Source organism: Micromys minutus, assembly GCF_963924665.1.
Source record: "Micromys minutus genome assembly, chromosome: 13".
In the NCBI taxonomy this organism is placed as follows: Eukaryota; Metazoa; Chordata; class Mammalia; order Rodentia; family Muridae; genus Micromys; species Micromys minutus.
In genome coordinates, this window is record NC_137982.1 from 16333024 (window position 1) to 16349565 (window position 16542).

Sequence of the window (16542 nt, forward strand, 5' to 3'; positions counted from 1 at the left end):
GCACAAGGTATTATTATTTTCATCTTGAAATTTGTAAACCATAAGCAATCCCATTCTGTTTGTTATATTTAGACAACCACATTATAGTTTGTATTCTTTTTTTTCTTGGATATTTTATTTATTTACATTTCAAATGCTAGCCCCTTTTCAGGTTTCCACTCCGGAAACCCCCTATCCCACCCGTTTTCCTCTGTTTCTATGAGGGTGCTCCCTCACCCACCCACTAACTCCCTCCTGCCTCCCTGCCCTGGCATTCTCCTACTATGCTGGGCATCAAACCGCCACAGGACCAAGGGCCTCTCCTCCCCATGATACCCTTAGATTGAGCTATGGCTTCCTCTGTTTACTCTTTGGTTGGTAGTTTAGTCCTGGAGAGTTCTGGGGATGGGAGGCTGATTGGTTGGTACTGCTGTTTTTCTTAGAGGGTTGCAAACTTTTTCAGCTTCTTCAGTCCTTTCTCTAACTCCTCAATTGGAGACCCCGTTCTCAGTCCAATGAGCAGCTGAGAGCATCCACCTCTGCATTTATCAGGCTCTGGCAGAGCCTCTCAGGAGACAGTTATATTGCTATCACATTCCATTTACCGTTCAGCAAAATGAACAATAAAGTAAATGAAGTCAATTCCTAAACTGAAGAAAGCAGTTTTATTTTGTTCAATAGTTCAGTATTTGATGAGAAAATGCTTCAGTGACAGTGAGCCAAGGGAGGCAGCCTACCTTCATGGGAACTCTTTTAGGGAGGGCAAAAACAAACCTTTGAGGACATTCCAGATCTAAACCCCAACAAATGTCACTGATAATATAAAGTAGCCATCAGAGTTCAGGCCTATTGCATAGAAATAATTCACAGACCATCCTGAATTACTGTGATAAGTTGTCTTTAGTCTTTAGTATGGCCAATGTGAACATCAGCTTCTGAAATTGTATTTTTGTTTCCATTCTATGGGAATTAATCTGAGTCTAATAATCTTCAAGTAAGCCGAGTATAGCAATTGTGAAAAATCACTTCAGAGATGTATTGATACAAGCCTGGCTTCCTTTGGCATTTCTATTCCTCTCCTGTATTAAATAGATATTATCCTAGCTAGTCTGTTGTTATGAAGTGATCATAGAGAGGTATGGAACAAAGATGGTGACCAGTAAGAAACTAGTATTTTTACAGCTAGTAAGGAACTCAAGCCAAAAAAAAAAAAAAAAAAAAAAAAAAAAAAAAAAAAAAGAAAAAGCCACATGGTTGATATTACATAGCGAATTGAGTCTTATTTTGAAATAGCATAATATTCATGAGAACAGAAGAGTTAGTTTAAATTGATCCACAGAAATGATCCATTAATATTTCTTCTTTTAAGCTGTTAATGTTGTGCAATGACTAGTGCATAGGCATTGGGGTCCTTGAGGTACTACTTGCGTTTCCCATTTACAGAGACTATAATGATGATCTCTTGAGAACAACTTTGATGTGGCTGCATCATTTCTCTTCTGCCCTTGTTTGGTGTAAATCCATAAAATTTACTGTCCCCATGTCTCCACCATATGTGCCCCACATTTGCCTCTCTGTGACTGAATTGGGAGTGCAATGCTGAATGTTGTATATTTCACTCATCTTTTAATGCTTCATTTCTTTCATTTTTTTCCTTGAGTTTCTGTGTTGTGAAAATTCAACTTTAGTCCTTGCATACACTAAGAAACATCCCAACCTATAATTTTTAATGTAAATTTTAGGTACAAAATGTCTAATTCAGAAGTTAGACTTGACCTGTACGTCACACAAAAACCACTTTTGCCAAGCTTAGTCTTCTCTCTAAGATTTGCTTCTTAAAGTAAACATAGTTCCCGTCCTAAAACCTTACTTTAACACATGAAATAACACCAATACATTAAGTGACATATAATAAGTAATAATTGTTCAAAATATATTATGTATTTTCATTTGGTGATGCTATTTTAATTTACTCATTCTAAACACACACACATAAAAATGCATAAAATTAATTGGTTGTTTTATCCATTTTTAAGTCACAAAACATTTACTAATTCTTGCCCTTTGGAAGAAATAAGATAAAAAAAAATGATAGATTCATAGCATATCATCAGTCTAAAAGTCAATTAAATAATTTCCCCTTTTCTCTTCTAATTAGAACACCTTTCACTTTATTAAAAAAATAATGGGCAATACTCTCAGAAGCTGAATCAGAGATTTTATTTTTTCTTAAAGGAAAAAATGTCAAAAAGACAAATGGACTAATATGTCCTTGGTTTTCTTAAATTGGATGGAGAAAAGAAGCCCTTTCCAAGGATGAAGTTCCATTGAACTATGCTTAAATTACCATTGTCCTTAAAAAAGAGAGAGAGAGAGAGAGAGAGAGAGAGAGAGAGAGAGAGAGAGATTTCCAAGTACCACTTCACATGTTTGCATAATCAGGAAAGCAATGCTGGGAAGTTATTGATGGTGTCAGTGTATTGTGTGCTTGATAGTATTTTGGAATTCAAGATCAAAAGATTAAGTTCTCCTTGTGGATGCAGATGAGTGCTTCTCAGCCAAATATGGTTGCTAAGAAAGCATGTCAATCCCTAGCTCCTGCTTAATTTACTGTGAGTTAGCACATCCCGAACTTTGATAACCTCAGCTTTGATGAGAAGGTAAAGAAGCACTGGGGAGCAAAGTTGAATGTTTGTTTAAGATCCGTCATCAGCTGACTTGAAACACAACAGCACATTGTAATCCAGGTAAGAAATAAAGACAGGGCATGACCTCTGGTTACATGGATTTCCCAAGAACCAACCAAAGCTGTATCACGAGAAGTCTGGAATTCCGAAGAGTATTCATGTAATGTTCACTAATATTCAATCAGTGACAAGATATCCAAAATTAAAATTAAGCTGTCAAAGCTTTTAGCAAGTCTCCATTGTACATTTCTGAGGTTATATTTAGTTTGTAAAGAGTGAAAAAAAATCTGATAAATAATAAGTGTTGATTTTTTAATGTTTGGTGTTTAGAAATAATCAGTATATAAGTGAGATATTTTTAATACTTTGTTTATCTTTCAATGCCTGAATGATGTTATTGGCATATTCTTTTAAATTTAATTATAGAGATTTTTTCTGATAATAATATTCCATACCTTGAAGAATTTATTGCATTTTACCATTTGTAAACTGCTAACATGTGTTAAAAAATGTAACTGAAGTAAGTTTGAAATGATATTACAAATTGTTTTGCTTCACAGTCATAAGAACACAAAGAAGTAGAGTCTGTTTTACAACTTTACTTTGTAGCCAAAGAAGTGGTCTTCTTAAAATTGAAAAAAAAAGGTCCTAAGCAACAACATTATATTTATTAAGCTATTCCTGTTACTGACATGAGAAAATTTCATTCTACAGGAAACAATAAGAGACAGAGTATGGTGGGGAGGTAGAGGGAGTAGGGGTGGAAAAGAGATATCCTCTCTTGAGAGATATACCTGTTCATTGACCAAAAGCGTTTTATAAAACCCGACTTACTACATAAATCAAATTGATATGTGGTCTTCAGCTGGCACAAATGTACAGAAATCAGATGTGATTGCATTGAATAATACTTGAAATAGTCCAAAGTTTGTTTCAACAGTTATAAATATAAAATGGCATAAAGTATACAGTCAGGAAGAGGACACTCAACTTCTGTGCAGGTAACTGACCTGCCAGCCATACATCATTTTAGTTACCTGTAGCACTACAAAGAACTACGAGATGCTATCAAAGGCTTTTTTTCTTTTAGTAACAGTGCTGTAAGTAAGTGGGAGAAGACTAAGAAAACTATTTGTGTAAATAGGAAACATTCACAGTTTAAAGGTTTACCTATTTATTTCCCTATGTATTCTCCTCTGGTTTTTTTAAATAGACATTCTATGCTCTCACAAAAAATCTGGTCAAAACTCAGACTGTCCTATAGAGTTATCCCTCACTAGAAGCATCTCTCACAGAGTGGCACATTTGTCCATTTCCTGAACAAGCCATGGTAAAGGAGCTAGTGCTTCCTACCAGGAATTTCTTCATAGTAGTTCAGCATATGACTTAACAAAATAGCACTAAACCATTTCTCACAATGAGAAATGAGTGCAGAAAAGCACATGCAAAAAAAAAAAAAAAAAAAATGGTCCTCATTCCTTCATGAAATTAAAGCAGCTGTGAAGTTTTGTACCTAGTAGATAGTTATCAATATTTATTTGTTGAACTGAATAGAACAAAATACTAAAAAGTTTACAGGCTTGGAAATTATAGATAATTCATTATGTTCTGAACAGATTTCTATTGTTTATTATTATAAAACCGAGTAAATATTCCCAAAGGGCTAGGAGGCTAAGTAGAGCACACCTTATTGAAGAATAACAACATAGGTGGAGGGCTGGATTATGTTTTGAAGTCTTTTCTCCTGACAAAAATATATCTTTAAAGCATCAAATGCTATGGTCATTCATTGAGAAGAACATCACTCAGCAGGCAAAGGTTTTCAAAGCTCATTTTTCCCCCTCTGGAATGGGATGTTTCCAGTGAAGAGATAAAAAACTCCTTTGAACATTTTAAATCTAGCCACAGGGTCTTCTTTCTTCACTGGCTAGTCTCCTGAAGAGCCTCATCTCTTGGAAAACATACCTTTCATTGAAAAATGCTTTAATTTGTTAGGACTAAAGCCAGCACAAATCAAATTCATTAATCCTTATGAAAAAAAATATAGGTTTTTAAAGTATATCCCTGTAAATTATGTTGACAATTATGTACCAATGCCCACAAACTGTTCTAACTACTAAACAAACAAGCCTTTTTCTCTCCATCTATGATGGAGACCCTGTGGTAAAAAAAAGTGGTAACCATCTCTTTCCTATTTTACTTTTAAAAAGTATATCATTTATCTGAGGTTTTTATTTATATTATCTTTATGGTGGTAAGAATTATTGGGTCTTTACCGTAGAGAAGAAGAAAATCAGGTCAGTATACATTGGATTGACAAAATTCTGTCACAGATGCCTAGCATTGGCACAGGAACTTAAACTTACAAGGTCCCAATGTGTGTTACACTCCTGTCATTGTACATAGTACCCAACACGTTTAACAATTTACTTAGGGTTTTCATTACCTTGTTAATATGATGTGATTTCTACTGACATCATCATTCTAGAACTCTAATACAGAACAATTGGGGTAGGACCATGCATGACATTGAGTATTTGAGCTTGGTATTCTGGGTATATATTCTATGTGACAACGAATAAGAAAAAGGAAGAGGAGGGGAAGGAAGAGAAGGAGGAAAAGGGAATTTAGGAGAAATAGTTATTAAACTATTTAGATGAATCAATAATGGATAAAGAAATTTATCCAAAGGGTAAATTATCTGCAGGGGGAACATAGAAAAGGTTGTAACTGGGAAACACATAATCATTGTTGTGAGAAAATGTACATATATATTTAAACCCAAACATATTGTTTTATGTATGTATATGAGATAATCCAATTATTTATATTTCTTTCATCCTGAAGCAAATTCTACAAAACTTACAAGGCTTGCATATTGTTTTTAATGATATTATTATAACTCAAGCACTGAAGTTCATTCTAATTCTAATATAGCTTCCAAAGAAGTGAAAATAAAGGAGACTGAAGAGTACATGGAAGCACAAAAGTCACATGAAGTTGTTGGAGTCCTTGATAGTCTCACCATTATCCTATTAGTATTTATTGCATTTGGCTAAGCCAGTCTTAGTGACTGCCATGTCAGCATGGTGTGCAGATCGTAATGTTTCTAACCTCTAAATATTTGATCCACAGAGTGGTAATGAAGTGGGTAGTAATATTTATCTTCACTAGAGAAATCATCCCTAAATAGTTCCTGTTGCCCCCAAAATAAATGCCTACTGTTCTATACAAAAAACTGAATAGAAACATAGAATCAGAAAGAAAATGATTTATCTTGCTATTCACTTTATATGCTATAGCTTGCATATTGTTTATTTGATCTGATTACAAAATGTGATTATCATATGTATTATGCACAACGTTTTTATATACTGTCTAAATGTTTCTGAATATCTTAGGAATGAAAAAAACTGAGATACATATAGGAAGATAGATAGATAGGCAGACTGCCAGACAGACAGATAGATGACTTAGATAAATACATAGATTCTTTGCTTGAAACCAAATTGTCCATAAGTGATTCAGGTGGTCATTAGAATCTGAGTTCTCTAGTGGTAGATTAGAGTTCCTTTAAACATTGGTTGACTGATCTCTGTATTCTCTACCCTCTAGAGTCAAAGCCAAGGTTACATTGGTATTTCTAGCTGGATTCAAAGCAAGAATTGCAATGGTAGCTCCTGATGAGGGCAGAGAGAATAATTGGTTCCTGAACACTGCCCCTATGTGATCAGCCTTAGACTTTGTTTTTTTTCTTTTCTTTTTTTGTTTGTTTGTTTGTTTTAGAAGAAATGGTCTTGTGAAATATTTTTTTTTCAGAACACTGAACATTCAGCATCTTATAACGCAGAAGCTTATATCTGATCAAAGTGCAAAGTATGTGTTCCCAAGTGCTCAGTGGTACATGGATCATCTAATTTTACTTCCTTGCATACAAGTGTATGGAGAAAATGTGAGAGCTGAGAGTTGAGCAGTAGAGCTCTAAAATACAGAGTTCTGGGTAACATGGTTGCTGCTCATATCCACCTTCAGTACCTGCCGTTAATTGCAGTAAATCAAACCATTCTAAATTCAAGCACAAATTGAGGATGGTGCTCCAAATCTCTAACTTTTGCAGAGGAGCCATTAGAAGTTGATGGTTTCTGAAGGAACGTGAGTTTCTTTGGGTGGACCTGGAAGCTGGTAGATCCCCAGGTAACGGGTAGATATTTGCATACTTAGAGACATGTGCATAGCACTAAGGAGAAAATAAATGAAGAATATGAATTTTGGATGATGACGGAATTGTAAATACTAGAAAGAACTGAAGGAAGGTAGTGGTGGATATATTCTTACAAAGCACATTGTAACAATGTATGAAACTTTCCAAAAATAAATAAGTATTTTTTAAAGTATCTATTTGACTCAATAGAGAGAATAGAGAATCTATTTAAAACCATTTCTCCTGAGCAAAAGATATTTCAACAAGAATTTTGAATATTATATAAAGAACTTTTGAATATTAAAACAGGTAGATGGTTATTAACTACAAATAAAATTATACTTTAAATTTAATCTGTTCAGGGCCATAAAACTTTAGAGAGTGAATTAACTGCTACAAATAGTTAGTTTACTTTTAAAAAGTTTTGCTGTTGATAAAATCAGAATATTAATATATAAATACGTTTAATATTTCTGCTTCATAGAAGTTTGTCATGTATTTTAAATTAATGAGTCTTCTAAATAATAAAATATAAGATATGACTTAACAGAAGACCTTGTGCTAAGTTAACATTTTTATTTGTATATGAAAATTTGCATATGTTCATATATTGGTAGATTTTTACTCAATGTGTCATATAATGAAATTGTAAGAAAAAAATCTATATATTTAAAAAAATCCAGGTATATTATACAATGCAAGTAATCAATCTTCCATAAAAATAGTTTCATCAATGGTAGGCCAAAAACTGTAATATGATTTTGGCAGCATTACCATAATACTTAAATATTTAACACTTAAAATATTTCTTGGTGGAATTCCCTTTTTTAAAAAGCAGCACTTGCTTCTGTTATAGAGGACCTGTGTTCAGTTTGCAGCACTAGAATTCAGTATCTTACATTTACCTGGAAATGCAGTTCCAAAGGTCCTGATGCTCTCTTCCTGCTTCCTTAGGTATATCACAGATGCATGTGTACACATACATTCAGGCTCACACACATACACTTAAATGATGGGAATAAATTTTTTTAACATAGGATATTACTGTCTATGTGATGTCAAGCATTTAGTCCAAGATAATTTTTTAAAAGTGGTCTTTGTCCTAGATTGTTAATGATAATATAAATGATAGTAAATAATAACTATAATAATACTGATAAGGGGAAAAAGACAGAAAAGTTATTTTTAACAATTTTTTAATATTTTCAAAAATTTAAAATGACAAACTGTGTTATAACAAGGGAGCAATTTTTTCTACTAGAAATGCGTATTCTGGTAAGCAGAGATTATATAGTTTTTAAGCATTGTCATCTTTACTGCATGTGTATAAGCATTTTGTCTATTAGAGGTACACTGCATATACATGAGGCTGGTTCTTGTAAAGTTAGAGAGGATGTCAGATCTCAGGGAATTAGAATTAGGAAGATTTGTGAGTTTCCATGTGGTTGCTGGAATTGAACCTGAACCCTATGTAAGAGCAACAGGTACTCTTAACCACTAAACCATATCTCCGACGTAAAGATTATGTTTAATATTTTAATAATTCTTTATTTGAAAATAAATTCAAAACTATCTGCATTTTAATATTATATAGGTTTACATTACAGAAACACTGGTAATCTGTCTTAGTATTTCAACTGTAAACCATGAACTCAGGAAACATGTAACTTAGTTGACAGGGGAAAAATTGCTTTTATAGCATTAAAATCTTAAGTGTAGAATAAGAGATGTAAATAGAAAATCAGATGACAGAGACACATTAACATTGCTGCTGCATGAGGCTTTAGCAGTTACCTGCCCCAGATTTGTTGGCTTCAATACATTCAAAAGTGTTCACCATTAATTCCTGGTGTTTAATTTGTACCACCCACAGCAGTCTGGTGATCTCTGGCTGCTTTACTTCATTATTTGAAATTAAAGCAATGATACTTCCCCATACATATGACAGTAAAAGTTATAGTAAATATCTAACCATTGATTATCCATCATGAAAACATTTTCTATAAGAATACCTTAAGAATTTCATAGATTGGGATGTTCTAATTGGGGTATATTTATATTTATAACAATATAAAAGTAAAATGTCATTTTATTTATTTAAAGAAACTAAATAACCAGTTGTCAGTCCTGGTACTTGTAAATCAAAATTCTTCTTCAGAAAAAAAATATTTATTTGTGTTTATTTTAGCTGACATAATGTAATTAAAACAATTAGTAATAGGCTGAAAATTTCATCTTCAATTCAAAGTAATATTGCCATCATGCGTTCTGAATCAAGAGAGCTTATACAAGAATTACTAATGACATGTACTTACCTGCATGGAAGTCTATTCCCACAGCAAAGGCAGCTCCTGATATGGGCATCAGAGCATCCACTTTGTCTCGTGGCTCAAGAGAGATCCCCCGGATTCCTTCATGAACAGAGTACATGAGAAAAGATTCTATACCTAAATGGAGGAAAAGGAGTTCATAATAAGTACTTCACCTAACAACACATTTGTGTCATTTTTAGAATATTAACTATGTTTTGAAAGTTTCTTAGTTTCATTAGCATAGTCATACAGACCCCAGAACTGTAATGTGTGTAAGCCAAGGCCGTAAGCACTGCTTTCATCCAGAGGACTTCATAGATCACAAGCCCATCTTAGAAAACAGATAGGGGAAAATGAAAGTTTCTTTGTCAGCAATGTCCTTGATATGAGAAGACTATTTCCAGGATGTCTGGCACACAGAAAAGTGCATCCTGTATTCTCTAAAAATGTATGTATGTACTTGCTACTGAAAGTAATGGCATAATAATAATAATAATTATAATAATAATTATAATAATATAATAATATAATATAATAATAATATAATATAATAATAATAATATAATAATAATAATTATAATAATAATAATAATAATAAAAATATTATTATTATTATTAATAATAATAATAATAATAATAATAATGTAATGGCTTTTATTTACACAACTACATCATTGATGTTGTTGCATTTGGCATTCAGAGTTTTAAGGGAACACATTCTACTTCTTAACTGCTTTAGATTCAAATGGACCAAGTAATAATTTATTAAGATTTGCCATTATTACATTTTTGAACATAACAAAAATATATGACCATATAAAGACGTTATTAAAAACCAACACATAGATGTAATCTAACTACCAGAAGTTCATATATTAATACTCATACAGTTTGCTAATATATACACCATATCTCACAAACACACGCACACACACATATTTTAAAATAAAAGTATCTATCTTTAAATATGTCTATTACTGCTAAATCAAAAACTTGATCTTAGCTAATGTACTTGTGTCTCAGTTGTATGATTAACAAATTAAGTGATGGGGATCCACCTCTTCAATTCACAAGAATGAAAATAAGTCACAATGTTCCAAGATCCATTTAATATGGACTGACATAGAATAATGATCATTCATATTGTCTCAAATGAAATAATTCATAACTCATACATTTCTCAAATAGGACTGGGGTATTTTTAAGATAAAACTGAGCATTTTTCAGATTATTTTATTTACTTATTTGTTTTTATTTTATGAATATGAGTACTCTATCTACATATACACCTGCGTGCCTGAAGAGGGCGTAAGACTATATTATAGATGGTTGTGAGCTACCATGTGGTTAGTGGGAATTGAACTCAAGATCTCTGGAAGAGCAAATAGTACTCTCAACCACTGAGCAATCTTTCCAACCTCCAAACTGAGTTCTTATTATTGGCTATACAATATAGCTAAAGAAACCAATATTTTGTCACCTAACATACCTGTAGACCAAGAAAGGAAAAGAGAGTGTAGACACTTTAAGGTGGTACAAAGTGTTCTCCCAGAAGTGTCCTTGTCCCTCAAATATGCAAATCTGAAGCTTCAGGTATAGGTGATGTTTTGTCCAAATAGATGGAAGAGATGAATAGAACTGATTTCAAATTCTGCAACAGTCCCATCTAAACAACCACGGCTACTGACTAAAATATTAACCAATTTGGGTTGAATGTAGAAGCCAGTAAGTTGGCCGAAAGTTTTATTTTTTTTAATTGTAAAAATTAGTTTTTAAAGATTCCAAACACTTAGGATGGCAACACAACACAGCAAGTAAGGGCCTTGCTACTAAGACTGAAGACCTGGCTGAGTTCAGGTCCCTGGATCCACCTGGAGAGCATTCATTCCCAAAAGTTTTCTTCTGTTCTCTATTCCAAGGCTGTATAACATGTTCATCCCAATAATTAAAGAAAGAAAGGAAGAAAAAAAGGAAGGAACAGAAAGAAACCAAAAGAGAGGGAAAGAGGAAGGAATAAAGGAAGGAAGGAAGGAAAGAAGAAAGGAAGCAAGTAATAAAGGACAGAAGGAAGGAAGGAAGGAAGGAAGGAAGAAAAGGAAAATAAGAAAATATTTTTTAAACTCCAAGATGCTTTAAATATTTCTAACCCATTAAATGTTGGTGTGTGCTCGCTAAACCACGTACTATTTTCTGCCATTGATATTTCTGAAAGTTGTGTAACTGAGTCAATAAAAGTCTTGATACCATTGAACTCTGTTTCCTTAATGTGAATTCAGCATGTTAACTACTTTTACTGGCTTTTAAGAAAAATGTAACCAAACTTACTTAGCTTTGGAATTTCTAGATAATCAGCATTTACTACATAAAGTAAATGATAAGATGTAGTCTGAAATTATACTCTTCCACATGCATCTTATCCAGAAAATCTTTTGTGTGCATGTGTGTGTGCATATGAGTGTGCATGTGTGTGTGTGTGTGTTTGTGTGTGTGTGCATGAGTGTACATGTGTGTGTGCTCTTCTTGTTCTTGTTTTTTTTTATGTTGCAATCATTTGCTACAAGCAGCAACCAAACAAGTTTGAAGTTTTAACCTTGAAGAAAACAATTATTCACCCCAATAAATGTTAAAAGCAGCAAATAGATATATGTTGAAAACATTGGTTTGCATTTTTGCTGATGTTCTGGGTCAATTGGTATTAACAAGGTAACTTCTTTCCTTCTGAATTCTTAACAGATTCTGTACAACAAAACAAAGCAAAACAAAACAAAACAGGGCTGGAGAGACGGCCCAATGGTTACAAGCACTGACTGCTCTTCTAGAGGTCCTGAGTTCAATTCCCAGCAATCACATGGTGGCGCACAACCATCTGTAATAGGATCTGATGCCTCCTTCTGGTGCCTCTGAAAACAGTGACGGTATATTTAAATAAATCTTTACTCATTCCTTTCCTGTGCCATGTTTTCTGTACTCTTCAATAAATACAGAGCAAAACCCCTTGTTAGGGACAAACAGACAGAACAACAGATGGCCAGACAGATGAATGAATTGGTAGACAAATTGGCAGATGGACAAACATAGATAAACATGTAACCATAGAAACCAGACAGCCAGAGACTACAAATATAAGGAACATGTAAGAACACACATGGAGAACTGAAACTTGCTCTAAGCTATTTTAAGAGACTGTTCAATCTTTAATGAGGTACCACTGCAATCATTGCTCTCATAAGGAGATACATTTGTGCTTTTCGAGTTGGTATCTTTAGTACTTGACTAAAATCTGTGTTGAAACTGTTGATGAGTTCAGTAAGCATCAGCCGAGTTCTTGTGAGTGTGTACCTTGGCATGACATGCGGTTCCTCTGGAGATAGTATCCCACTGTACACATGCAAGTCCTGGTTGTTTCAGATGTTGGTAAGCAAAGCTGAGAGCACCCACCATTATTTACTTGGCAAGAATTGCTGCCTGTAGAGAAAGAAAACAAAACAAATGTCATAAAAAAATAATAAAGAACACAGGAGATTTACTAGGTAGCAATTATATGAACAAATACTTATTTCATTTGTTTCTAAATATACTTCGTGTTGAATATGACGGCTCACGTTTCCAAATAAGTTAAAGTGGGGGATTGTGATTGAATCCTGCCCTTCATAACAATAAATTGTCTTTTGAGGTCATATCAAAAAGCAAGAAAAATTGGGTTTTTCATAAGAAGACTGTCATTAACGTGGTAATTTCTGGCTTTTGTGTTTTGTTTGCTGAGACATGTCTAACTAGATAAGGTTCGGCTTGATAAGAACCTATGGCTGTCTTACCTTAGTTTTTCGAGGAATGGTTTTCAGAGCAGACGCCACCACACTTTCCTGTCAGAAACCTTAAAAATGTTGTAAGATAACAGAGAAAGGACAATGTTTCCTTTCTTATAAAATGTAGCCTCACCTTTAAAAGTACAGAACATATACATACATAAATGTTATAAATTTATTTTTAAAGGGAAATAAATTATTTTCTGCATTCTAATGAATGTAATTCTTCCAAAATATATTTAAAATACATCCAAAAGAATCATGTCATTTATTGGCATGGTAATGTTCCTCATTGCTCATTCCTATATGGTGTCAAGGACAAATAATTGTCAGGGAATCCCAGGTTGACATCCTATACACACCTTCCATTGAGTTCATTAAACACAATTGGCTAATTAAATCTAAAGTGTAATGTTACATAATTTATATTTCCCCTGTAAGTTTGTTAAATAGCACATTTTTTACAACATTTTATTAATCTAGGACAATGTGCAATGCTATTTAATGGGTGTGAGTTCTGCTATGAAGTTCAGTAAATCTAATGATCTTCTCAAAATACTCTGAGACAATTATTAATAGTACTTCACCAGAGATACCAAATACCAAATGTCTTCATTATTTCTCACCTTCTAAATGCAAGACAGTTGAACAGAATTTAATTGTTCAATAGAATTGGTCACTATCTTTGTCATTTTTGAAGTGTAAAATATTTTCAATTTGGGAGATCACCCTTTAGGAGATGGAGCACATTCTCACCCCATTTCTTTATCCATAGCTCAGCAATATTGAATCCATTAGAGTTACTTGGAGATTTAAAGTAATTCCATATATTTCTTATGTGATGTAAAGAAGGTAGATGACTAACCCGCACCCTCTCCCGATGTTCTCAAGGTGACTTAATGTGACAGTTCAGATCTTTGACTATTTTATCAAACAGGCAACCACATTAACTGTGTAGACATCTAAAATTGACTATTCACATGACTCATTTACAGAAAGCATATTGGCACATGTTACATTAATGCTGGGCTATATATATATATATATATATATATATATATATATATATATGCATGACATGAGTTTTTTTCCAACTAATTCTAAAGACTGAAGCCTAGGACAAAAAAGAACAAGTGGCATTTCAACATAAAGTTTAAGGGAACAGCACATAGAGCTGAGGGAGTTGAAAAAGTAAGAAAAATGACTCAAGGAAGAAAAAGAACTAAGGAAAGTAAGGGAGTATGAGAAATTACATATATATTAGAAGTATGAGAAAAGTAGAGAACAGAACAGCAACTACTGGAATGTTGTGCATTTATAGTGCAGGAAATAGAGTTTAAACTTATTTGTTGATAAAATTCATATACTTTAACACACTTGTACATATATTTCACATATAACCTTTGCAGAGAGAAAATATAGAAAATCTAAAAAATTAGTTATACTTAAAGTATTTTCTTTAGTATATAAAGGGACAAATAGGAAGAGATTGTCTTAATTTTAAAGTAATCATTTTGCAGTAATCATCAAGATAAAAGAAGTAGTTTGGATTAATGTTTGTAGTGAGATTGATGTTCACAACTCATACCCCAAATGACCAGTGAAGCTGCAAAATCCATTTCACTAAAAACATCAACTCTCCAGTGATCTGTGTCAAAAATGACAAATGAGGCCGTTAATTGTAGTTTGAAATAAAAGGAGGTAGTAATGTTAACACCTTAAAGAGCCCTAAATTGCTCATATTTCATTCTAATGAAGCGTTCAAGCTACTGACACTGATTCTGTTAATGGTATTGCCTTTCTTTCTTCTTATTATTTTTATTGGATATTCTATGCATTTACATTTCAAATGTTATCCCTTTCTCTCCTCCCCTATCCCCCTCCTCCCTCTCCTTGCTTCCATGAAGATGTTCCGATGTGGGACCACCCACTACCACCTCATTACATTGGCATTCCCCTACAACTGGGCAAACAAGAGTTCACTAGACCAAAGGCCTCCCCTACCAATTGATGCCAGACAGTGCTATCCTCTGCTACATATGCAACTGGAGTCATAGTTCTCTATGTGTACTCAGTAGTTGGTGTTTTAGTCCATAGGAGTTCTGGGGGTTTGGATATTGTTGCTCTTCCCATGGGGTTGTACACCCTTTCAGCTCACTAAGTCATTTCTGTAGCTATTTCATTAGGGTCCCCATGCAGAGTCTGATGGTTAGCTGCAAGCATCCTCAATTGTATCAATATAGCTATGGCAGAGCTTCTGGGGAGACTTCCATTTCAGGCTCCTGCCAGTAAGAACTTCTTGGCATCAGCAAGAGTGACTGGGTTTGGTGACTGTATATCAAATGGATCCCCAGGTGAGGCAATCTCTGGATGATCTTTTCTTAAGTATCTACTTCACCAGTTACCTCTGTATTTCCTCCTGTGAATATTTTGTTTCTCCTTCTAAGAAAGACTGTAGCATCCACTCTTTGGTCTTCTAACTTCTTGAGCTTCATGTGCTCTGTGGATTGTATTTTGTGTATTCTGTGCTGCTAGGCTAATATTCATGTATCAGTGAGTGCATACCATATATGTTCCTTTGTGATTGGATTACCTTACTCAGGATGATATTTTATAGTTGTAAACATTTGTCTAAGAATGTCATGAAGTCATTTTTATATAGCTAAATAATATTCCATTGTGTAAATGGACCACATTTTCTATATCTATTCCTCTCTTCGAGAACATCGTGGTTCTTTCCAGCTTCTGCATATTTTAAATGAGGTTTTTATTAACATAGTTGAGCATGTGTCCTTTGTTATATGTTGGAATATTTTTGGGTATATAACCAAAAGTAGTATAGCTGGGTCCTCAGGTAGTACTATGTTCAATTTTCTGAGGAACCTACAGAATGATTTCAAAAGTGGTTGTACCAGCTTGCTATCACACCAACAATGGAGGAGTGTTTCTCTTACTCCACATCCTAGTCAGCATTTGCTGTCACCTGAGTTTTTGATCTTAGCCATTCTGACTGATATGAGGTAAAATCTCAGGGTTGTTTTGTTTTGCTTTTCCCTGATGACTATGGATGTTGAACATTTCTGTAGGTTCTTTTTAGCCATTTGGTACTCCTCAGTTGAGAATTCTTTGCTTAGGTCTGTACCACATTTTTAATAGGATTTTTTAATTCTCCTGAGTCTATCTTCTTGATTTTTCTATCCTCAACAATAAAAGAACTTTTGCAGGAATTACCAATTCTTATCTCAGGCTGTACTACAGATAAATCATGATAAAAACAGCTTGGTATTGGTACAGAGACAGGCAGGTAGATGAATGGAATAGAAATGGTAACCCAGAAATGAACCCACACACCTATGCTCACTTGATCTTTGACAGAGGAGCTAAAAACATTCAATGAACAGCATTTTCAAAAAATGGTGCTGGTTCAAGTGGCAATCATTATGTAGGAGAATGCAAATAGACTCATTCTTATCTCCTTGTACAAAGCTCAAGTCCAAGTAGATCAAAGACCTCCATGTAAAACCAGGTACACTGAAACCAATAGAACAGAAAGTGGG

General features: G+C 33.9%; 1 protein-coding gene across 1 annotated transcript in view; it reads right to left on the reverse strand.

The window, feature by feature from the left end:
* Positions 1-16542, reverse strand: part of LRP1B (LDL receptor related protein 1B) — a gene marked incomplete at both ends in the record, with an annotated part of 1929155 nt that overhangs the window by 532579 nt on the left and 1380034 nt on the right. Inside the window, 2 exons of the mRNA XM_080928219.1 lie at positions 9183-9314; positions 12519-12644. Coding sequence (XP_080784345.1) covers positions 9183-9314; positions 12519-12644 — 258 coding nt within the window. The remainder of the gene's footprint in view (positions 1-9182; positions 9315-12518; positions 12645-16542) is intronic.